Source organism: Dendrobium catenatum, unplaced genomic scaffold (genome assembly GCF_001605985.2).
Source record: "Dendrobium catenatum unplaced genomic scaffold, ASM160598v2 fragScaff_scaffold_716, whole genome shotgun sequence".
In the NCBI taxonomy this organism is placed as follows: domain Eukaryota; kingdom Viridiplantae; phylum Streptophyta; class Magnoliopsida; order Asparagales; family Orchidaceae; genus Dendrobium; species Dendrobium catenatum.
Genome location: NW_021319178.1, coordinates 14,652,712 through 14,676,841, shown reverse-complemented (window position 1 = coordinate 14,676,841; position 24,130 = coordinate 14,652,712). Strand labels below are relative to the sequence as shown.

The 24,130-nt window shown below is 34.4% G+C and overlaps 3 protein-coding genes across 4 annotated transcripts in view; 2 read left to right on the top strand and 1 right to left on the bottom strand.

The window, feature by feature from the left end:
- LOC110093071 (diphthamide biosynthesis protein 3) overlaps positions 1-3,657 on the top strand; it is a 21,844-nt gene extending 18,187 nt beyond the window's left edge. Inside the window, exon 2 of the mRNA XM_020817839.2 lies at positions 3,406-3,657. The gene's annotated coding sequence lies outside the window, so the exon portion shown is untranslated. The remainder of the gene's footprint in view (positions 1-3,405) is intronic.
- An 11,831-nt stretch (positions 3,658-15,488) lies between these two features.
- On the top strand, positions 15,489-18,284 carry LOC110093047. Its single transcript, XM_020817800.2, has 4 exons — positions 15,489-17,304; positions 17,397-17,621; positions 17,734-17,853; positions 17,942-18,284. The coding sequence occupies exons 1-4, from the start codon at positions 16,153-16,155 to the stop codon at positions 17,990-17,992; spliced, it is 1,548 nt and encodes a 515-aa protein (XP_020673459.1). The 5' UTR covers positions 15,489-16,152; the 3' UTR covers positions 17,993-18,284.
- Positions 18,285-19,714: 1,430 nt separating this feature from the next.
- Positions 19,715-22,050, bottom strand: LOC110093010 (pentatricopeptide repeat-containing protein At4g21705, mitochondrial). 2 transcript variants are annotated; one of them, XM_028696119.1, is made up of 3 exons: positions 21,666-22,050; positions 20,640-21,576; positions 19,715-20,174 (listed from the first exon to the last, which is right to left on the bottom strand). In XM_028696119.1, the coding sequence occupies exons 1-3, from the start codon at positions 21,948-21,950 to the stop codon at positions 20,137-20,139; spliced, it is 1,260 nt and encodes a 419-aa protein (XP_028551952.1). In that variant the 5' UTR covers positions 21,951-22,050; the 3' UTR covers positions 19,715-20,136. The 2 variants fall into 2 exon arrangements, with proteins under 2 accessions (XP_028551952.1, XP_028551951.1); XM_028696118.1 differs by lacking the exon at positions 19,715-20,174 and having other exon boundaries at positions 20,220-21,576; positions 21,666-22,046.
- Positions 22,051-24,130: the final 2,080 nt, after the last annotated feature.

The window sequence follows — 24,130 nt, the reverse complement described above, 5'->3', positions numbered from 1 at the left end:
GGCCGGTCCAATGGGTCGGGCCTTCGTCGTCGCCAATCCTCTTCTCTTCCTTCCCGGAAGTCTCTCCTTCTATCATGTTCTTCTCGCCTGATGGACTCCCGAGGTGGCATCCTCCCGTTGCTGTTAAGCAATTCCACCTCCTCTTCCTCTTCTGGATTCACCTTCTCCTTACCCCTACTTCCACTACCTTCTCCTCTGTCCTCCACTGGCACAGCCCTTGCTTGCCCTTCCAACAACTTCTTCATCATCTCCTCCAAAGCCATGAATTTCCCTTCCACATTCTCACTCAACGTCGCCATCTTCTCCTCCAGGTCCGCCTTAAATTGACCCACCTCGGTCTCCAAGACTTCTACACGTTTAGATGCCATGGGAACCAAAAGATGGTCTCCGGATCCCTTCCGAAAAGCAAAAATCTGCAGCGAGACAGTGGACAACAGCCCCCCCACCGTCCGGATCTTCGCTCTGATACCAATTTGATAGGAAACACTTGGATTTCCAAGTGTTTCTCACCAACACCCAGCAGATCTAGGAGAAAAACTGCTGTCCACAGCAGAAAATCAGCCCAAAAAACAGTGAAATCTGAGAGAAATAGGGAGAAATCCTTGTAAAACAATAGAAACGATTGTATTCCACTAGTAGACAAACAAAACCAAAGCAAGATACAATGTTCTTCAATTCGAGAGGAAGAACAACTCTCCAACAATCTCCGGCAACGCCAAGAGCCCAAGCAAGAAAACCTAGAAGACAAAACTCATTCAAAATCAAGATGAAACCCTAATCCCCTCATAACTCCCTATTAATACAATCTAATTCAAATTAAAAGCAAAAGGACTACTCTACCCTTCCTTCTCCCTCCAAAAACACTTAACCCATGTTTGAATTGCAAGTGGACCCCACTCCCTGGCTCCCTCTCTCTTCCGCCCGGCTCTGTGTCCGCCGTCTGTAGAACTGGACCGGCTGGGCCGGTCCAGGTTGAGCCGGTCCAAGCTGGACCGGCATAACACAATTCAATAAACTATTCAATGTCAACATTGATTTATTTATTCTCCTTATCATTATAAATGTTCTTCAACTTCAACTTCAAGTTCAAGACCTTCACTACTTCTAGGTGTTACCAAGTGGTCCTTTAGTCTGTTTCTCACAAAAATTGTATTTCATGTAAATACACCTCTTTTTCGCACCTTCACTTGGCACTTAAACTTGCATGTCATATTTTCAAGTTGGATCTTTTCTTTTTACGCCATCAACCATTCTAATAAATCAAAGAAATTAATAAAAGACCATCAAATAAAAAAAAATGAACTTAACAAAATATATTTACAATAACTTTTGATAAGATAATCCAAATAAGATGGAACAGGGCGATAAAACAAGTAAAATTCTATAAGACAATTCAAGCATGTCTAGAGTGAAGAGAGCAGTAAATGGTACAAATTTCAGGAAATTATAATGATACGATGCACAAAAAAAAAAAAAAAAAAAAATGCAATGAAAAAAAAAAAAAAAAAAAAAAAGAATGCAAATGAAAATGACCATTCTTCTTGGAGATTTGCTCAAATCATCAACTTTCTTTTCACATGACTGCAGATTAAACACAAATCTCAACATTCTTATCACATGAGCATGACTTAAGACTAAATCCTGTTAAAAGCAAAAATGACAACATTAAATCATACAGAAACTTAAATCACATTCCTTCTTTAATGGATTTGAGCAAGATTTAAGCATGATTTAATCTAAATCCTGCCAAAAAATAAAGGATTACTTTAAGTCCTACATAAAGTTAAATTCCATTCCTTCTTTGGTGGATTTGAGCAAGATTTAATGATGATTAGCCTAAATCTTGCCAAACAGCAGAAATAACATCTTTAAATCCTATAGAAACTTAAATCCCATTCCTTTTATGCAGAATTTGAACATGATTTAAGCATGATTTAGCCTAAATCTTGCCAAACAACAAAAATGACAACTTTAAATATGACAAAAACTTAAATTCCGCTCCTTTGGTGGATTTGAGCAAGAATTAAGCATAATTTAGCCTAAATCATGCAAAATAGCAAAAATAACAACTTTAAATCCTACAGAAACTTGAATCTCTTTCCTTCTTTAGTGGATTTTAGTAGGATTTAAGCATGATTTAGCCGAAATCTTGCCAAACAACAAAAATGACTACTTTAAATCCTAAATTAAATCGCATTCCTTATGTATTTTGCTTTAACGGAATTTAGTCGAAGAAGCGCGTGATAGGAAAGAAAGTTTGTTACGTTTGCTGCGAGCTCCCGTCGTAACTTCTAATATGATAGGAACAGCATTGTTGGAGCAAAGAAGCTTCCTTGAGTGTCTCTTTCAAAACTCTACTTCATGTGCTGCAGTCGAAGCATGTGAAGTTGAAACATCAACGAAGAAACCTTGAGTGCCTGTTGGGGATGTACTCAATTCTAGGTGCTGATTGCGTGTTGGAGACAAGCTCGATGTTGAGGTGCTGCATTGCATCTCGCATGTTGGAGATGCACTTGAAGCTGGGAAGTTGCAAAGGATCTACGAAAAACTCTTGTAACCTCTTTCTCCCGAGACCTACCTGATCCAATTCAAAAAACTGCTGCTCACGCGAGAGTGGCTGGGACGGAAAGTTAAATTTTGAGTAATATTAAAAAAAAAAACCTTAAATTTAATAAAATTGTTTGAGGCAGCGCCTCAAGATGTCTTGAGACGTATGTCTGGTATGAAAAAGACGTAAGCCTCACTAAAGCTAGTGAGGCTTAAGCCTTGAAGCACCCATCATGCACCTCAAGGCGCACCACTCGATTGCTTTTTAAAAACATGATATTTTTGCATTCTATCATATATGTGGAGATTCAACCCTCAAGACAATGTTATATGCTATGTGTGCTGTGCGGTTTAATCTTGTAGGCTTATTAGTGTAATTTAGTCATCACAAGCCTTCTTAGTAGAACTCTTCTATGCAGAAATAAAAGAAGCTCTTGAAGCTCTGTGTACCCCACCTTATTTGGTTCAATCATCTCCTACCCCACCTTATTTGGTTCAATCATCTATAGGAGGATCTATGACATAGAATGTCTAGGCTTTCGATACATGATCCCTTGAATTGCGGAACTTGCAATGGCTATGAGAACCTCTATTCATGCTTCACGACTCGTGCAAGATATAGGACCTTTTTGTTCTTCCCTACATGTTTTCCACTTGCCTGCTTGGCTCATCCCTAATATTAGTAGGGCTTATTGCTTTTTAAAAAAATAATATAATCTTTCCAAAAACCTACTTAGCAGCAGATTACCTTATACAGTCTGGAATTTGTATGCATATTTCTGTTTAATTTTCTATTTTTAAATATAATTTAGCTACCTGAGTGAGCTATATGCTAATTTCCATCATGAACTTTTACAGGTTAGCTGCCTGCATATACTCTGCAATATTGTTCTCTAGCTGCTCCTGATTCCTTGTGTACCACTGTTATAAGAGTTTTAGGTTTTTAAAGCTGATGTAACACTATTTTCTTTAACATTCATGTCAATTTTGTTGAACTATGTAGTCTAAATGAGATGAGGCTTTTACCTATATATTATTTATAGTTCCCGAAAACAACATTGTTTTGAGTTTGTTTAAAATTTAGCTATCTAATCTGCCGTTTTGATGCGATCACTTTCTTAAATTCTCTGGTATTTGCTTCCATTAATATTTTCTGGTTGTGTTCACATGTATTAGTTTGTAAAAATTGATTTTGCTTGAAGTGTGGATGGTAGTGGTGAATATATTGATAGAGCCAGTAAATTTATTATGTTGAAAAATTGGAGTAAGTATATGCCCTATAATTTGTGATACTTTAGGTTTGTTTGGGATAGCTTTCTGATTGTTTTGTCTTTTAGATAACAATTATAATTTCATTTGATTATTATCATTTTTAGCTTTTTCATTATTTTTAAGAAATTTGTGTGTTGGAATGTTGTTTGCTGCAATTATAGTAGTACATATGTTTTTTTATAATAACCAATGTTTTGAAAACCGGACCGGACCGGTTATATATTATATTAAGTATTATTCTTATAAATATATTATTCTTAAATGATATTTATATGTATAAAATTTTATTATATATTTTAAAATTTTATAAATATTATTTAAATATTCATATACTTATATTATATGATTTTTATTTTATTAATTTTTAATAATATTATTATTTATTACGTCATCTGGTTTGACCGGTCGAACCGGTCGAACCGTGAACCTCTCCCTCTTCCGGTTCGTTATCCGGTCTAGTTTTCACAACCTTGATAATAACTTCACAATTAATTTTATAAAATATTGTTCCCGTCCCAAACAGACCCTTCAGAGCATATCAAAAGTGATTATGGAGCAGTGCTTTCATAATTTAACTTTTTAGACGTCAGAAACACTTTAGTTTGATTATTATTTTTTGGTAGATTTTCTATAGTTTTTGTGATTGTTATTTATTACGATCAGATATACTAATATCTGATAAAAAATTATATTACTCAATAATTTTACAAAAAAAGTTGGTTCTATTGTAATAGTTTTATAACATTTTTTTTAATAAAATATGGTCACAGCAAATAACTCTTATAACTTGTTGAGATGGAAGGTTTGCTTTTAGGCTGTGTATAACGTTTGCTTTTCGGCCATGTAAGATTTTTGGTTCTTCATAAGCTTTAGGTATGCATAATTGATTTGGTAGACGTGTGCTTAGTATTAAGTAGATTTTCAAATGCAGCATTATCTCATTTTAAGTTTTGTTTCGGACGGCTTTTTTTCTGCTTCTTAGGGCATCTTCAACTGAAAAATTCATTTTTCACTTCAAAATACAGTAAAACTCCAAAATGCTGGAATTCCTCTTCAATCGGACTTCATTTTTTCTCCTCTTTCGTATGCTTTTTATCTCGTTCCAAAGGAACAATCTTTCTCCTCTTTGACGCACTTCTTTTGCAAATCTCATAAGTCAATTTTTTTTGGCGTAGGTGAACAATGCGGCGTCAATATTGTTATCGCATTGCTCACTCCCAAGGATTAACACACTTGTTTATCGTTCGATTGTGAATGATTTTAAAGTAATTTTTTTAGTACAAACGAAGCCTTATTCGTGTAAATTGATTTGGTTGAAAATTTCGAATAAGTATATATTATCAATATTGTGAGATTTTTAGCATACTAAATGGTGACTATATTTGATTAAGGCTTCGTATATTTTTAATAAAATGGATAGAATTAAAAAAAAAATAAAATTTAATAGTTTGATAGTTTATAATTTAATTTAAGCTAAGCTATATCATGGTATTATTTCGATCCTCGGGGATAGTTTCAAAATATCAGAAGGATAGGAAAATATTTGGAAATATTTTGGCTAAAATTTTCTATGTTTTGACTTGGCTAAATTTTTCTGTTTTGACGTTGCAAAAATTTGCCCTAACTTAGAAGGATTTCTTCTATCGCATGCGTTTTATTATATGAATACTCATACAATATGAACATAACATGATGGTGAAGGAAACATAACTCTTCATAGTGAATTCTACATAATTATATCATGCTTATAATGAACTATACATATGATGATACATATCTAAAACCTTGCATTGAACCTTGATTGTTTATATGTTATAAATAAAATGATTAAATGAACATGAGATTTATAAATTTTCATCTCTTTACATGATATCTTGCATATCATAAACATATGAACCTAAACTTTATGTTGTTACCAAAAATTATAAGTTTACATGACAATCTTTCCATAAAATTCATACACTATGTGTAGCATATGGGTTTAAAAGAGTAAAATAACAAAAGCAATTCTCATGAACATGATACCTTGTAAATGATGTTCTATGTTTCATCATCACCTAGAACTTGCTTGTGTCATAGTTGATGTTGCATTAGGATTTATGATACGATTTTATATATATCACAATCATCCCGTCAAAATACTTATCATAATAATCATACCATAAGATCTATATCATAGTTGTCATCAGCAAGATCAGTGGCATAATCATCTATAGTAAATCTTAACCATCATATTCTACAACCAAGATCACACTGTCAAATAATAATCTTGTCATATATAATATTCACAACCAATTTGCTTGAGGACCTATTCTAGAACCCTCAACTGCTTTCTCCACTTACTCAAGGGGGCATCTTGCACTAGAATAATTCTAATTAGTTGAAGGTGGAATTTTCATGTGATATGTTTTTTTGTAAATAATTGATGTTGTTTAATTGGGCTATGCCCAATGATATTTTAATGTTTGCTTGCTATCACTTTCTATTTCTATTATTTACTTTTATTTTAAAAAATATTGGATAAAATATGCTTGATAAGCTTTTCTTTATTTTAAAAACTTAATCATCTTATTCTTAAAGTCACTCAAAGAATTTAAGATTGAAAAGGAATCCTCAGTTTCAATAGGTTATAAACTAGCTACTATAAGCTGTGGCAAGTGAAAAATACTAGCCACTATGATTATAGAAAATGGGAAAAGTTTCCTCTAACCTACCAATATCCCACCATTAATATATTTGAGAGTTTTAATGGCTAAATTGTGGAAGCCATTCATAATAAAGATTATTTTATGTCACACTAATGAGAGCAAGAGCTCATACAAGAGATCCTTCTAAAAACAATGCATTTCAAAAAGATTAAAGGCATGATCTGTGACGCCCCAGGCATCCATAGTGAAAGGATTCGTCTGACAGTCTTGATCAATCTCCATTCATGCTCCCTTGCTCGGACCTGAAATTGTTAACCACATATAATGAGCTTCAAAAAGCCCAGCAGGTCACCAAAAACCTACAACTGAAATCAAAGCACGGTACGGAAGCAATATGCATGTCAATCAGTCAAATCTATAACAGTCAGTTGCACATGATCAGTGAATCAATGCAGATACGGAAATCAGTACAGAAACAGTATCGATGCAGATAACGAAAATCAATGTATGAACAGTAATCAGTACAGTAACAATAGTTAATGCGTAAACAATATCAATAAGAAACAGTAACTCCTAAATCCACAGCCACAGTAGAAGAATCAATAAACAGTTCAAAGGTTCGTAAAGCTCAATAAATCAAAAATCAGTTCGTGCATCAAATCTCTTCAGTAGTCGTCTTATCTATCACATCAATCTATAACATAAGTCAGTCGATGTAGTAGAATCGTATCAAAACATATGCTGCAAATCAATCAGTTATTCAATATAACTTTATCATTAAATCATATGCAATCCAGTAATCGATATCACATGTTCCGTAAATCACATATCATTTGATCAGTATCTCAATCATTACAGCAGCGTATGTATCAATATCCATATCAATAACAATTCAGTGATGACATGAACGATTATGCTATAACAGTGAAATCGAATCAATCAGATCAGTAAATTAAGTAATTCCGGTCAATAATATCAATCGGTATGGAATCACATAAAACGATCAAATCAATACATCGTAAGAACAGATGAAATCAAATCAATAAAATCATCGAATACAATTGAAATCAATCAATGCAATAAATCAATAATCACTACTCGGTGTATCACATGTATCTTGTTCGGTGTATCACATGTTATAAGATCGGTACAATGAATCAATGTATCAGTGGTATCGGTATCGGTATCAGTATCGGTATATGTATCCATGAATCAATACAATATCCATATCCATATCAGTATCCGTATCAATATTCAGTGACATGTACCGTATGTAATATCAATAAAATCGTATAGTAATAGTAAACCCGTAAATCCGTTAAATCCATTCAATATCGATAAATCAATTCTATATCAATAAATCAATCGATCTCAGTAAATCAGTAAATCCATCAAGAAATCATAAGAACAGTTTGTACGCATGCAATACAATACAGTAGTCTTACTTAACAAGTACAATCACCGGCTATTAAGGCGTTTTTCAATGTTAGTATCGATGTTAGTAATCCGTTGGCTCAGTGAAAAGAGTTGTCACTCATGCCCGTCGGCGCAGTAATCTCCTTATAACTCCCTTCGGTAATCACGTGATCAGTAGAGGATATCGCCAAACCCTTTTAAAGGAAAGCCCGTCGGCCCACCATCCTGTACAGGTATCATCTCCAACCAACGGTTCAACCAGTCTTTACTTGTCTTTCAGTAATATAACAGTATTTCAATCATATATCCACATTTGTATGCATATTCAATCATTCAAATCATCAATTCAGAAAATCAGAAGTCGTACAAGAAATCGGCGGCATAACGGCAGTATACAGAATTTACACAGAAATCACATATTTAGAAATTTACCAAATTACAAGAAATCGAAGAAAACAACATTACAAAGCTTTACTTGTACTGAAGCACTATTTTTCAACAACCAGATAATTTTATATTAGATAAAAATCGCTCAGAACTCAAAATAACCGGTAAAAACTTTACAGAAAATACTCAAATCGTGCAGAATAAGCATCTCAGAAACATATCAAAAGTTGCGCGGTAAAACTTTCGTCAATACAAAATTATACGCATTTTTCGGTAACGGAAACACAAATCTGAGCACAAAAATATCAAAACTCGAAATCTTCGAAAACATAAATAGGATTCGGAGTCCTTACTGCAAGACGAACAAATCTTCTAACAACGACGACGGATGAAAATCGCTCCGCGGCCTCCGAAACCAAGCTTTTCCTTTCTTTCCTTCTCTTTCTCTCCCCTGATTTCTCTTTCTCTCTCTTCAAATGATTCCAAAATGTCTCTATCGTATATTTATTAACACTGATCGTCCCGGACGATCCAATTTCGTCCCGGGACGATTTGCCCTCTGGCAGAATTTCATCCAGACGAAATTAAATAGCGTCCGGACGACTTGCTTTCTGGACAAATTTCGTTCAGACGGATCGTCCCGACCCTTCCAGGTTCATACAGACGAAATTGACAGATTCTTCACAATTTTCTTCAGTTCGTCCCGTACTAAACCCAATTCGTACGGATTAACTGCACTAAAAAAAATCAGCTTTGGAGGGGGTTTTACATGATCCATATGACTATTGAGACCTTCATAATCTAATATAAGAGTAATTAAAGGCATAAACCTAAATGAGTTTATTTTGGCTAACATAGGGAGGAAATAGAGTAAAGCCCTAATAAAATAAAGAAATGAACTAGTGTTAGTCCAAAATATTCAAATTGCTAGAGTACTCAAAGTTATTCTTGGAGGATATGTATAACACCTTTAGGATTAGAGTATTGTTCAATCCATTCTAACCTGACAAAAAATTGTAACCTATTAAAAATTTCCATTTAAACCCTTTTGCATGTGCCTAAGAGTATTTTGTATGCATGTGAGAGTCTGTATCTGTTTTGGAGTGGGTTACGGGGGTTTGTTTTCATATTTGTGAAAATTGATTTTTTTTCTCCTAGGGAACTACGGTTTTAGTGTTTTCAACACCTTGGGGGGAGTGAGTTCTGAAAATTTTGCTTTTAAAATGGCATTCGGTGCATGGCAGGTGCGGTAGCACTGTAAGTTTTCTTAGGAGCATCATGTCCAATGCCACGTGACACATCGAAGCCAGAGCAAATTTTAATATTAAAAATATTATTTTCCACTATTTACTCCACTCATTCTAACATAAGAAGCTGGTAAGAGAGAGGAGGGAGATTTCTAGAGGGAGAAAGTCAAATTTTAGCCTCTTTGGGTAATTTTCTGCTATTGATCTAATTTTGAAAGATGCCCAGATTGAGGAAGACCACATCTTGTCTATCTCAATTTTTAAAAATATAGAGTTTTCTGAATATTATGATTAAATTTATATTTCTGTCATAAGAAAATAAGAATAACTTTGCATCCAAAATACTTTCATAATATAACTTTTTGTATGTTGTAGAGATAATAGATATATATTTTTTTCTTAAAATTTTACCCTAGGGATTTTGAGGTTTAAGTTATTTTAATTGAATAAAAAATAATCTGGACTATGAAAAATAAGGTTGCAGTATAATTAAATTTCTTACATTAATATTTTACGCAATCTTTGATAATTTGATTTTTTTTTCTACAAAATATAAATTTCTGCTCGATAGGATTTTTTTGTTTCCTACAATTAAAGTATTTTTGTTGATGACTAAAATATGTGATGTATGTAGTTTCTTAGGAATGACTAGTTATTACACAAAGTTCGTGAAAATATTTTCTAAGTTATTTGCACATTTATCGAGACTATCTTAAAAATCAATGGCTTTTATATAGACACTTGATTATGAGGCTAGTTTTTTAGAAGCTGAAAGATTATTTGATTTATGCTCAAGTTCTAAGTCTTCCATCTAGTACTGAAAGATTTAAGGCATTCAATGATGCTTCACTGAAAGGACTAGGATGTGTACTGACACAGCCTGGCAAGGTTGTAGTTTATGTTTCCGAATAATTAAAACCACATGAAAAGAAATATTTGACACACAATCTAGAACTTATTTTTATTGTATTTGCTTTGAAGATCTAAAGATATTATTTATATGTAGTCATATGTGAGATCTTTACTAATCATCAGAATTTGAAGTACATATTCACTCATAAGAATATGAATTTGAGGCAAAGAAGATGCCTTGAGTTGATTAAAGACTAAGATCTAACTATTTAATATTAGTTTGGCGAGGCTAATGTTGTGGCAGACACTCAAATTCAAGATTCAGGTAAATATTTAGCAGAAAACTTGGCATTTCAAGATTCAAGTATCATAATATTTTGTTAAATTTTTTAGCATTGAAAATATCTCTAGCTAAAGCATGCATGGATGTTATAATTTTAGTAAACTTAGTGTACATTCCAGTGAAAGACTTGGTAGAATTCATGCAAAATAATTCATAGTCATGTAAAAGAAATTCATGTGAGATTGCTTGACTTCACTTGTGCTTTTGTAGGCGATACATAATTTTCCCCATATGTCTTTACTTGTGGTACATGTAAGCACACACAAATAGTCTTCTCATTCTAGTGCACAAAAGAAATAAATAAGACATTTAGCTTTTAACAGTTAAAGATCTTGATCTTCTAAACTCCATTCAATAAAGAAAATTTCAATTTTAGTACCATTCAAAATTCTATATATCAAGAAATAACCAATTTGAAGAATATGCCAAATATGGAAATTAATAGACTATAAAAAGGTAGACATTCTAACTGTTTAGAAATCAAATGAGATATTGCCAAATAATAGCAATTGAGTAATAGAATAACCTTTTGAGGTATTTCTATTGCCAAATTATGCCATATGGATCTAGTCAGATGATTAAACCAACTAAAGTGAGAACACTGCTTTGAGAAAATTTTAAACCTTTTAAAACCTTTTTCTTAAAACAAAATAATATGTTTAAGCAAAAAGATATTTTAAAATAAAATACTTAAAATATATATAAGTTTTTTTTTTTATATAGTTTATGTAAGAGTCTAACTAAAATATTAAGTAACAACAATTATTACAGAGCTATACAATATAAACCAAAAGTACAAAATTAAAGTGCAAGAAAAATAAATAATGTAAACCTACAATTTTTATAGTGGTTCGATTAACATACCTACATCCACTCTCCAAAATCCATCTTCAAAATTTCACTATGTAGAAAACTCTTTTAGCACTCAGTTAGGCGGAGAAGCCCTTCTCACTTCTAAGGCGGAGAATAATCTTTACACAACTCTTCTATCCTTGAAAAGTCTCCCTCCTTCTGCCTACCAACACGATAGGGATGTCAATCCCTCATTCTACTCTTCGCAACAACGGATCGAGATGTCACTCCTTCCTTCTTCTCCTCACATGCCTCTCCCCTAGTCTTCCCCGGTTAGTACCGAGTCTTCACCCAAGACTTCTATAGAAACCCTTATGCAAACACATGACACAAGCTCTGGAAGACAAGTGCAAGTTGATAAGACTCCCATGTTAATCCTTTCATACATTCCATGAACACCCTCAATGATTCTCTCAAGTTCACTATCGCTCCTAAGAATTTACTCAATATTTTTTTTAATGAAGAGACCCACTTTCTCTCCCTAAGGACTCTCTCATAAAAACTCACATCGAGATCCTCTCAAAAGCTATTTCTAAAAAAAATTAAGTTAGGCTATTTAAATGAAACCATAATATTCAATTTTTAATGCTCTGATCTTATAATAAGATACCAAGTTCATTTCACCCGATTAGCTAAACACCCATTTTGAAGTCTGCCAGATTAGACTGTATGATTTTTGGTCATACAGCACGATCAATTAGATCAAATCAAGGGTTGTCCAGGATGAACAAAGGTTAATCTAATGAAGGTTTTGTTAAATTGTATAATATAATTACCAATTAAATTTGATCATAATTTGATTCCTTGATTAATGATCCAAGTTAGACAACATTCATTAATAATTGTATAGTATAAAATCTTTCATACAATATGATTACGTCAAATTTTTCTAATTTTGGTAACTTAGATCCAATGGCAAGGATTTATCAACATATCTAATCATTCTGTGTGATCTTAAGTCATATAGTATAATTAGTTATTATTTAAATTAAATTAAATTAATAAAATATTTAATTTAATTTCTAAATGAGCTTGTCAAAAATTTCGATTTAATATTAATCTACTTTAACTACACACCTCAAGTATTTTCATAGCAAGGAATTGTTAAGCCATAATATTGATTTCAATTGTTTTAGCCCAAAATCTTGGCTTGACAAATGTAGTCATTTGTACTTAAGTCTTATGCTTTCAATAATTTTATACAATCATGAGCTTCTCATTTAAAATTATTTTTCTTAAGTTAGTCTTGTTACTCTTGCTAATAATTTTCCAATATTACTCATATAGATTTTAGACCCAACAAAATTATTTGCATGGTAATTTAGTTTTTGTTTATTATAAGTTCTTACTTTTATAGATTTTTTTTCATTTGATTGTCCCCTTGTGTAATCCACTCGTTAAAGCTAACGTGCGGTTTATGCTCCATTTGGCGCATTAAAATTGTCGAGTATGTGTGGATATAGAAAAAAATATGTCATGACATCTTAATATAATTCATGATAGGAAAGGCTTTATTGCCCTTAAATTTATACTAAGATTAATGCTATATATGATATCCAATGGATGCATTAATCTCAACATATATTTAAGGGCAATGCAACCCATTTTGACATAAATTCTATCATAATATTCGGCCATAAATATTTTCCCATGAATAGAAGGGTCAGCATGAGGGAAAATTATTAGGTCCAGTCACCAGACTTAAAAATAGGTCCGAACACCCAATTAAAACTTGCCACATGGACTGCGCTTTGACTGTGCTTTGCTTAAAATTCTGCGGTTTGCTTAAAATTCTGCGGATACGTGTACATTCCACTTGTCAATATTTTATTAGTGACCGAACCTAATAATTTTCGAGAGAGGGTTCTGCGGACACGTGTACATTCTACTTGTCAATATTTTATTAGTGACCGAACCTAATAATTTTCCAGAGAGGGCCTTCATACTTTTTTTTTGTTTTTGGAGAAAATTAATATAAATGAGGGAATTTTATAGAAAAAATAATAATTTAAAATAAATTCACTAAATTTTTAATTAAGATAAATTTTAACATCATTATATTTGCTTTAAAATAAATGTAATATAAATTTAATTGATTGTTTATATAGTATATTTATTTCAAAATAAATTCATTGTCTTTAAGATTCATTGTGAAAATATTTTTTTAAGGGGCTGTTTGATTGTCTAAAAAAAGAATGTAATGTAAAAACAATATTATGTAAAAGGAATACTTAGGAATTATTTGGATGTGCGTAAATGGAATGCATGATTTCACTTTTTTTTTATTTGATTTGAAGTAAATAGAATGAAATATTATGTGCAAAAAGGTTGTGGCCAGGGTGGCTAAAGGTTGATGGTTGATGGAGCGGTGGTGGCAACAGTGGACGGAGGCGGTGGCCAGTGGTAGGGGTGTCAATTCGGGTCAGGGGTCGGGTTCGGTTCGAACTCGAAACTGACCCGTCACTGTTCAGGTCAACCCGAACCCGACCCGATTCGGGTCCAGGTCAACCCGACCCGACACGAATGACCCGAATTTGAGCTAAAATTGATAATTTTCAAGTCAAAATCATGTCAATATTCGATTTTCGGGTCAAAATCAGGTCAAAAACGGGTCAATCTCGAGTTTTCGGGTCAAATATTAGTTTTCGTGTCAATTTCGGGTTGTTGGGTCAACCCGAACCCGACCCGATTGTTAAAACGGGTTGATTTGTTCAACCCAAACCCAACCCGTTTCGGGTTCGGGTTGACCCGAACCCAGATTTTTCTGGATCTGGTTCGGGTCGTGTCAAAAATTGACACCCCTAGCCAGTGGTGGTGTTGTCCAACAGTGGTGGCTGGTTGTGGTGGCCGATGGTGAAAGATGACTGAAGGTGAAGGACAATGTGGTGGTTGGAGGTGGTGGCCGACGGTGGTGGATGGCCAACGATGGTGGCCGACGATGGTGGTCAGAGGTGGCGGATAGCCGACGATGGTGGTTGGTGGTGACAAATGGTCGGCGGTGGTGGCGATGACAATTCGTTATTTGTATTAGAAAATCACCCAAGTCTGAGAAATTTCAAATACGCCCAAAAATGCACTAGCATGTGTATTTAGAATAGACTCATTTTACACTCTGTATTCCTTTTACTTCGAACAAAAACTAAATTATTTAAAAGCCTATGCATTTGAAATACTTTACAATCTAAATGCAACAAACCAAATCAATCCTAAAATTTATATTAACACATTCTTGTAGAATTACTAAAAAAAGTAAAAGTTTTTAAATTGATTTATAATGAGTGAAATTTATGAATAAATAATATTATACTAATTATAAAAAATTTTAAATTTGAAATCAGTTTTGATTAAAATTTTAGCCAATCAATTTTTTGTATTATAATATGATCAAATGATCGATTAGAAGAATAAATATATCGGATTTAACTTGTGTTAAAAAAGAATAGAGATAGATCTAAAGAGATTTGATTAGAGAGTATAAAAAAAGTTTTTTTATTAGATCTAGATAATAATTTGACTCTTAATAAATAATAATAGAGTAAAGTAAATTTACTTAAAATTTTTTAAATAATTTTTTAGATAATTCTTAAACTGTTTTTTTAGCAATAAATGTTTAATTTAGAGATAGACCTAAAGAGATTTGATTAGAGAGTATAAAAAAGTTTTTTTTTATTAGATCTAGATAATAATTTGACTCTTAATAAATAATAATAGAGTAAAGTAAATTTACTTAAAATTTTTTAAATAATTTTTTAGATAATTCTTAAACTGTTTTTTTAGCAAAAAATGTTTAATTAAAAAAAAATTGTTTCTAAAAAAATTACTTTAAAAATAATAAAAAAGGTTATCGAAATTAAGCCTTAATAGGCCCACATATTAGGATAAAAATTTAATCGAATAAATATGGATAAATGACGGCGATAGGCACGAGATCATCCGCTTCATTTTTCTTCGCTCATTCTGTTTCCGTGATTTTAGCCTAACCGAAGCTCCTCAACCGTTTCGTTCTCTTTCTTTCTTTCAGCATTTCAGGTCTCCTTCCCATTCTCTCTCTCTCTCTCGCCGGCCGGAAAATATAGCTGATCTGTCGGAGATGGCCCGGGAGATGGAGGATCTCGCTGCCCGCTTCGCTGTTTTTTGTGCCGAGGGAGTGAAATCCAGTAAGAAACGGCCGATACGATGGTTTTCCTCGGTACGTCAACAAGTGCCTCAAATACCTAGTAATTAGGGTTACTTTGCTTCTTATTTGCTGTCTGCAGTTGGTCAGAAGGGATTCTATTGTTCCGTCGCCTGATCTCTTTGCTAGGATTCTGATTTCTAGGGTTTTCTTTAAAGAAAGGTTGGTGAACTTAGGTATTTGTTCCGTTCCGTTCACAAGATTATTAGTTCGTCTTGGTTTTTGAGTTTCCTGGTGGTGGGGAAGGCTAGTTTCCCTTCTTTAGCTTGTCTTTCTTCTCCAGGTGGATAAATTGTTTAGACGTCTGCGCTTTTCTGTAATTGAATTGAGGGCAATTGGAGAAGGAACCGAGGTTTAATGTTAGAGCTAGGGTTGAGTTTGGAGATATTAGAGGATTCTAAGTAGTTTGAGGTAATGGGGAGAATAGAATTGTCAGTGAAGAAGATTGGCAAACTGAACTTAAGAGAAGAAGCGGCAAAGGCGACTCTGCGTACCGTGTGGCAACAGGGACATGTGTATATCGAGCTGAGAAGAATTACTAAACGCAGCATCTTCTTCTGCACACTTTGTCTTACACAGTGTTTCAGTGAAGCCGTGCTTTATGATCATCTCCGAGGAAATTTCCACTCTAAGAGATATAGTTCTGCTAAAATTACTCTTTTCCTTCCCAATCCTTGGCCGTTTAATGATGGCGTTCTTTTCTTTGATACCTCCCTGGCAAAGGATCTCAGCATCAAGTTTGTTTTGGAGTCTCAAAGGGGTGTTGTTTTGGGTGTTAATGGTGGAAGGAGTGGAGCCGCTGCTAAGGTAGATGAACTAAGATCGAAGTTTAGAGGTACCTCTGATCAAGATCTTACTAACCTAACGTCAGATCATATTAGTAATGCTCGGAATGCAGGCAAACCTGCTATTGGTCATGAGAAAATTAAAAAGTGCAAGGGTGTGCAGGAGCATTTTAGCATTTCTTATGTCCTTCCTAATGAGAAAACTTCAAAATTGGAGTTGGAAATCATTGGTTATGGACATATTGGTGCTAAACTCCATGAAGACAGTGAGAAAAGCTGCATGTTTAGCAGAATTTGGTGTGCTTGGTTGGGTGATGGCAATTCTGATGGTTGTGATGAGTTATTAGCATCCCCAAAGTGTGATTTTGCTATAGTGAGCATCTCTTACACCTATGATCTTGGAAAAAGGTGTGACATTCAAGATGAAGTCAGGCCTCCCTCACCTGGTTCTTTCTTTGAGATTGATCAATCTGGAAGACGAACAAAGAAGAGAAAAAAATCATTCTCAGATCCAGAGGATAGTTCTGAATCTTTTGCTGACCAGTGTGCTTCCTCTTGTGAGCAGTCTCATATTGTAGGAAGCCTTGGCAATTCACATTCTAGACATTGTCGACGAACGCAAAGCAGGGATCTCAGGAAAGAATTGAGGGAACAAAACATTTTAACTGCTCAAAGGAAATGTGATATATGTCAGCAGCCAATGCTTCTAGGAAAGGATGTTGCTACCTTGTTGAATTTAAAAACTGGTAGATTTGCTTGCAGCAGCAGAAATATCAATGGAGTAAGCCTTTATGCTTTCTTTTTTCCAGTTATTTTACACAAATCTATTCTGACCTGAGGTATTTGTTGTTAAACTCTTTCTGCAACATACAGGCATTTCATGTGTTCCATGTCTCTTGCCTTATACACTGGGTATTGCTTTCTGAGTTTGAATTATGGACCAATCTGTCAACGAATCCGAAAAATACCCGAGGGCGCAGAGGGAAATCAGTTATTAATAACAACCTTATCTCTTCTATATTTTGTCCAGAGTGTCATGGTACTGGTATTCGTATTGAAGGCGATGCATTAGAGCAGCCCAGTCTTTCGCTATCTGAGGTATTCCCTCTTCCTTTTGTTGTGTATTGATCATTTCTATGGAGAAGATTTTTTTTTTTTCCCGTTTATTTTGTAGTATTTGGTTTTGGTTGGTTACAATTTGTTTTTTCAGACATTCCTGTACAAACTAAAGGCTATTAAAGCTCAAAAAGAATGGATGAAAAGTCCAGAAAATCTCCAGAACTGTTCTACTGGTCTTTGTTTTCCTTCTGAATCCACTGAGAAGTTGCAGGTTCAGCTGATTGTCTTTTTTGTTTTTCTTCCGTTGTTTAACAAAGGATTTTTGCTATTATTAACTGGCTTTTTTCTTGCTGCAACAGGGAAAGGTGAGACCGGCGAAGTTGTTGCTCTTCTACCGAGCTTATAAATAGATTCTGGGGCTACCGTGCAATGCAAGAGCGTGGCTGGTTATTGATATAGCAGATTTCTAGTAAGTTCTTGTAAATTTCTTTCAGTAGGGTGATTTCTGTAGAAAGTTGACTTGATGTGGGTGTGTTTGACGCTATGATTGATTCCTTAAAAGTTGGAAGTGTGTGTTTCTTTAGCTGAGAGTGAAGTATATATGCTTAGGTCCACTTGTACATGAAATTTCCGTGTTAGTTTGACTTGAAAGCTGATGGCTCTATGCCAACCTTATATTTCAATGGCTGATTGCTTCGTGCCTTTACGCTTTTTTATTTTTTGGAAACGGGTTATCCACCTGCTGCCACCCCTGAAAGGGTGCTTGGCGGCGTGATTAATCCTTGGCTGACCTAGAAAAGTTACCCACCCCAGAAACTTCTTAGCCCACACTTGATTGGCCTCACTTAAGAGGCGTTGCAGGTCGAGGGGAATCAAACACGGGTTGAGACGTTCCCAACCGTACTCGCCCACCAACCAAACTAAGCTTCGGTGGGTCCTTTACGCTTTTTAAAATGACCTCATTGCATAAGTAAATGAAATTAAAAAAATAATAATAATTTCCGATCAATGAAATAACATTACATATGTATTGTCAGTGAATCAAACGCCATATTAATTTTATTTAATCACAAAAACTGGCCACTGAACTTATAATAGTTCTACTGTACTTAAGCTCTACACATTATAAGTGGAGTTCGTCTTTAGGCCAATCAAATAAATATTTGATCATTTGGGTATTTATTTGGTAAAACCAATTTCTATTAAATCTATTTGTATTTATGTAAATTTTTTGTTGGTCGTTGAAGATATTCTTACACACAATGAAACACAAATTAAAAAAAAAGACCATTATGGTGGAAGCAATATGAAGAAATTACATTTATATTATAGGTATATTAGAAGCGATAAAGAAAAAGTTATGATGTGGATTAATTTGATTAATTTTATTCAAAGATTAAAATAGAAAAGAAAATAACAAAATATTTATTTTTTTAAAGGGCATATAGTCAAGTATAACAAAATAATAAGAGTAGAAAGTAGTCATCTTGATATATTCAAGAACTATATGTTATCGTTAAGCTCTCTCAAATAATGGGAACACCATTTGCCACATCAATAATTTATATTGTTCGGTGAACATTTGCTTTGAAACATTCAAAGGTTTATACTTAGTTGAAGAAGACTTTGCTGCTTAAGCATGACTACATTTGTCTGAACAACAAACCGTTTGGAGATTTCACTATGCATAAGAACTACTTATTCAAGGAAAATAATTATATATCCCAAACACCTTAACTCATAAATGTATAATAAAAGATTTGCATACTGTTGGTTAGGGGTGCAACCGAGTCAAGTTGACTTGCGAGCCGGCTCAAGCTCGACTCGTTAAAGAGCTTTGTGAGTCGATTTATCGAGTTTCGAGCTCGAGAAGAATTTCGAGCTCGTTGGATTATTGAGCTCGATTTTAATCCTTAGAATGCTCAGCTAGATTACCCATCTTGAGCTCGAACGTTGAATCAGAACCGCGGAACTGTGGAAGGCAGAATTGTGACGCGGGCTCGAACATGGAAGGGGTAGTTTCAGAAAGCAAGAGCAAATTAACTCATACTTTCCTTGGGAGCTAGACATGTTCAAAGCCAATTTGTAAAATTTTGCCATGCAATACAAAAAACATTCCAACCTCAGCCGGTGCTGCAAGATCTTCATTGCTAGGATTTGGTTATGATCCACCTCTACAAAGAAAAGTTCCCAACCGGTACTAACTCCAAAGTTAAAATCATGAAAGCTTAAACTATTTACTATAACAAAATGAATCAGTGACAACACCTACATTATCAAACTATTGTTGGATTAAGGCATTTCCTCTACATTCAAATCCTCCGACATTTATGCTTCAGGCTGCATTTGTGACAATTTTTTGTCATAATTTTTTCATTGGTTTCAAAATATTTTTGTACTAAAAATCTATTTAAAAAAGTTGTCTCAAATGAAGCCTAACTTGTAGTACACTCTTCTCCTCTGCTTTTCGATTCTCCGCCACTAAGGATCCCAAATAGTTGAGAGAAGGGAATACATATTTGTGCTAGATTCTAATGATGCTCATGTAAACATTCTAATCCCAAAGCAAACTTTTGCAAAGCTGAAATGAACCTGCATTAAAATTCAAAACTAAATAGTTAGCTAAAGACAAAGGAATAAATAGAGAAGAACTGCATCACAACAGCTACGCATCAAGTTTCATTTGTAAAGACAGCTAAAAAGCCAGACAAGATAACATTTATCAGCTTGAGGCAAAGTTCTGAGATTTGAAACTTGTAATTATTAGCTGGGTCTCTTCATTCTGTTCTATACTCTCAGCTTTCATACTCTCCAAAACCTCCTCTACTCCTCTACCTGATCTAATATAACACTTAAGTAATGTGTGATACGCATCCCTATTCACAGGAACTGCATTCTTCAACAACCCTACAAAATTTTCCACCGTTTTGATTTCTCCTTCTTCACCGAGGTACTGCAATATACTTCTGATCACATTTGGGTTTGGTAACCAACCACAACTTGGACTGTACACACAAAGAGCATTGGTCATGAACTCACAAGCTTTCCCTAACTCACCTTTCTCTGCATAGCCAGTGGCAACAATCCCCCAGGTATTTGATGGTGGAGTCTTCTTTTTCTTCAGAAAGTCATCGATCATCTCCTCAGCCTTCTCCATTAAACCTCTCTGTCGATATGCAACGAGAAGAACATTCGGAACTCGAAAATCAAAAGTTCCGCAGCTTGATTCCCATTCCTTTAGCAATTGCTCGGCTTCTTCCAGCTCCCCGAGCTTCACCAATGCTCCAAGCATGGTAGTGTAATCCCTATTGATGATTTTCTTGCAGTTCACCTTCTGAAGCTCCCACAACCTCCACATCTCTTGTTTGTTTCCCAAAACGCCATACAGTGAGATTAAGTGATTGTAGCAGAGGCCATTCTTCTTTTCTAACTTCTGTTCAGCTTTCTTCAGGGCAGAAACTGCCTTCAAATTGAGCCCAGATTTGATATAGTTGTTTGCAACGACTGAATATGTGTTCCAGTCCATGACAATTTGTGGCTGAAGTTCCATTTCATCCAAAACCTTTTCCATTCCTTCAATGTCAGATTTTGTACCAAAAGAATTGATGCAAATCCTGTAGCTAAAGTTGTCAGGCAAAACCATATTGTTCTTCATCTCTTCCAGCACCAAAGGAACCTTTTCATGCTGGCCTGTATTTGCGTAAAGACACATTATGTTGTTGTAAGGGAGAGAGGAAGAAGCCATTCCCATATCTTTCATCTTCTGCAAGTGAGATAAAGATTCATCTATCAGACGCTCTCTGACATAGCAGTTCAAGAGAGCTCCATAGGTTTTCTCATTCTTGTCCTTCTCTTTCAAGCTCTCGAAGTACTTTTTTGCGGAGGAGAGTCCAAGAACTTCTCCAATGAGATCCAGATGAACAGCGTGGTCGCTCGCCATGAACGATATGCTGCCTTTCTCTTTCATCCATTTGACTTTCATCCATTCAGAAACCTGTTTCCAATAAAGATGAGCAAGTAGTCTAACAGGCAAATTAACAAACAATTGGTGGGCACGATTGAAGGGACAGGAAGAATTACAACCTCGAGGGCTTGCTTGTGTCTGCGGCGACTACGAAGGTCGCGGATTAGATTCTGGAGCTCTACGAGGCGGATGGCATTGCCGCTCAAGATCCAGCGGTCGAGTTCCAGCGAGAGGTCGAAGCTGGGGTGGCCCAACGGATAGATGGCAGAGGAAAGAGTCCGGCGAGGGGGTGGTCTTGTTTTCGTGGAGAGAAGCTTTGATGCCGGAGGAAGGAGTGCCAGCGATAGTCGGAGACGAGCGAAGGCTCTCAGGCTATTCAGTCGGGTAAAGATGGCAGAATTCATCGGCCTCGGGCTTCAAAATTTCTGTAAAGATGACGAGTTCAAGAGTCGAGACTTTTAAATCTTTAAACGGTTAAAAAAAAAAAAAACTATTAATGAAGAGCTCAACGTTCCACCAATTAATCAGGGTTGGATTCGATTAATGCTCATTCATAATCGTTTGATTAAGTGATAAAAAAAGCTTTTACATTTTTTTTAGATACCCTATGACGATGAAAATAGTAAGATTGAACAACCATGTGTTTGACTCGTTTATATTCATGAGCAATATAATGTAAAATTCATGAGCATGCTCGATTTAAAGCTTGTCAAAAAGCTCATTTCATGTTCACTATGGAGCTCATGAGCAAACTCGTTAAATAACTGGATTAATGTTTAATATAAAGAAATATTAAGGCTTCATTTGGGACAGCTTTTCCCCTGCTTCTAAAAATAACTTTTTTGTACAAAAATAAAAAAATTGTACTAGCCAGCTTTCTTACTGTTTCTTAAAGCAACTTTTTAGTACAAAAAATAAAATTTTTATATTAAAAAACTGCTTTAAGAAGAGCAGTCCCAAACGAAGTCTAAGGCTTCGTTTGGGACGGCTTTTTTATTGCTCTGAAAACGGAGTTTTAGTACAAAAATTAAAAAAAACTAATGGTTCACATAATACTAAGGCTTCGTTTGGGACGGCTTTTTTACTGCTTTCTAAAACGGAGTTTTAGAACAAAATTTTTTATTTTTGTATTAAAACTCCGTCTTAGAAAGCAATAAAAAAGCCGTCCCAAACGAAGCCTAAGTCTCTCTTAAACTCTCTAGAAAATAGTTGAGCAATTTAATAGAAAGATGTGACAAGCAACCATGCATGTATTAATTTAAGTTAATTTAATAAAATGTGCAATAAAAAGTATGTTAATTTATTAATGTGCATTTGCAACTAGATCCGGTAGGATCTGATTTGCACTATTCAAATCTTATTAAAATATGCACTAATTCAGATCCTATTAACTATCTTAATTTAGCTACAAAGGTGAAATTAACATCATTATGCCTACGGTTTAAATTAGTTACAAAGTTTCCGCTACTATTAAGCAAAGCTAACTTTAATAACTTCTTTAACATTCTCTATGAGTCTTGCCCTACTTAGTTGGCTTAAACCCCTCATCCTTCCCTAACCATTTGTGTTATCTCTAACTATAATTTCTTGAAATGTATGTCACAAAATTCGCTACAACAACTTAATTCCACAGATGCAATACCCGATGTTTTGCAATTACCAATGTGTGACAGTCAATTCAGTGTTTAGTCATCTTCAAGACCAACTATTGCAGCTATAGATGATCAAAATAAAAATCCTTTTGAAAAAAAAAGGTAGAATATATCCTCAGGCTCAGTATGGCAATCAAATGATGACATGGAGAAAGTATACTGTAATATTGTAAAGTGAAGCTCAATAAAAACAAAGGAGATGCAACTACACAATATCTACGGATTCTAAAGGGAAACTAAATGTTTTTTTCCATCCACCTTTTCCATCAAACAAATTTGATCATGGGAGTAGTAGCGCAGTTGTTAATCGGAATTATGATCAAGAAAGGACGAAGGAGTTAATATCACACATGGAAATGATACATAAATTATCATTTAATTTTGTTGAATATGGGATGTTTAATATTGTGATGAAAGCTGTTAGCCCATATTATGAGAAAATATCAAGAACAATGATGAGGAGTGACTATGTAACTAGTTATCAAATTTGGGAAAAAAGGTTGAAATCTTTATTAGATACAGTTAATAGAGTTAGTGTAACAACTAACTTTTGAAAGTTTGATCAAGATATTAATTACACATGCAGTTCTTACATGCCATTTAATTGAAGCTAAATGGTAACTTCAGAAAGGAGTGCTTAACTTTGTTGATCCACCTCATAAGTCTACTAATATACATGATATATTATACAGTTGTTTGAAGGATTAGATTGGGGAGTTGAGAATAAAGTTGCTACCATTATAGTAGACAATGCAGCGTATAATATGTCAGTAGTCAACATGTAGAGGACTAGTCTTGAGTTGCACAATAAGCATTCTCTTGATGACAAAATATTTCATGTGTGATGTTGTGCATATATTTTAAATTTATTAGTTCAAAATGAGATTCATGAGATAAAAGGTATTATTGACATGGTTTGAGATAGTGTGAAA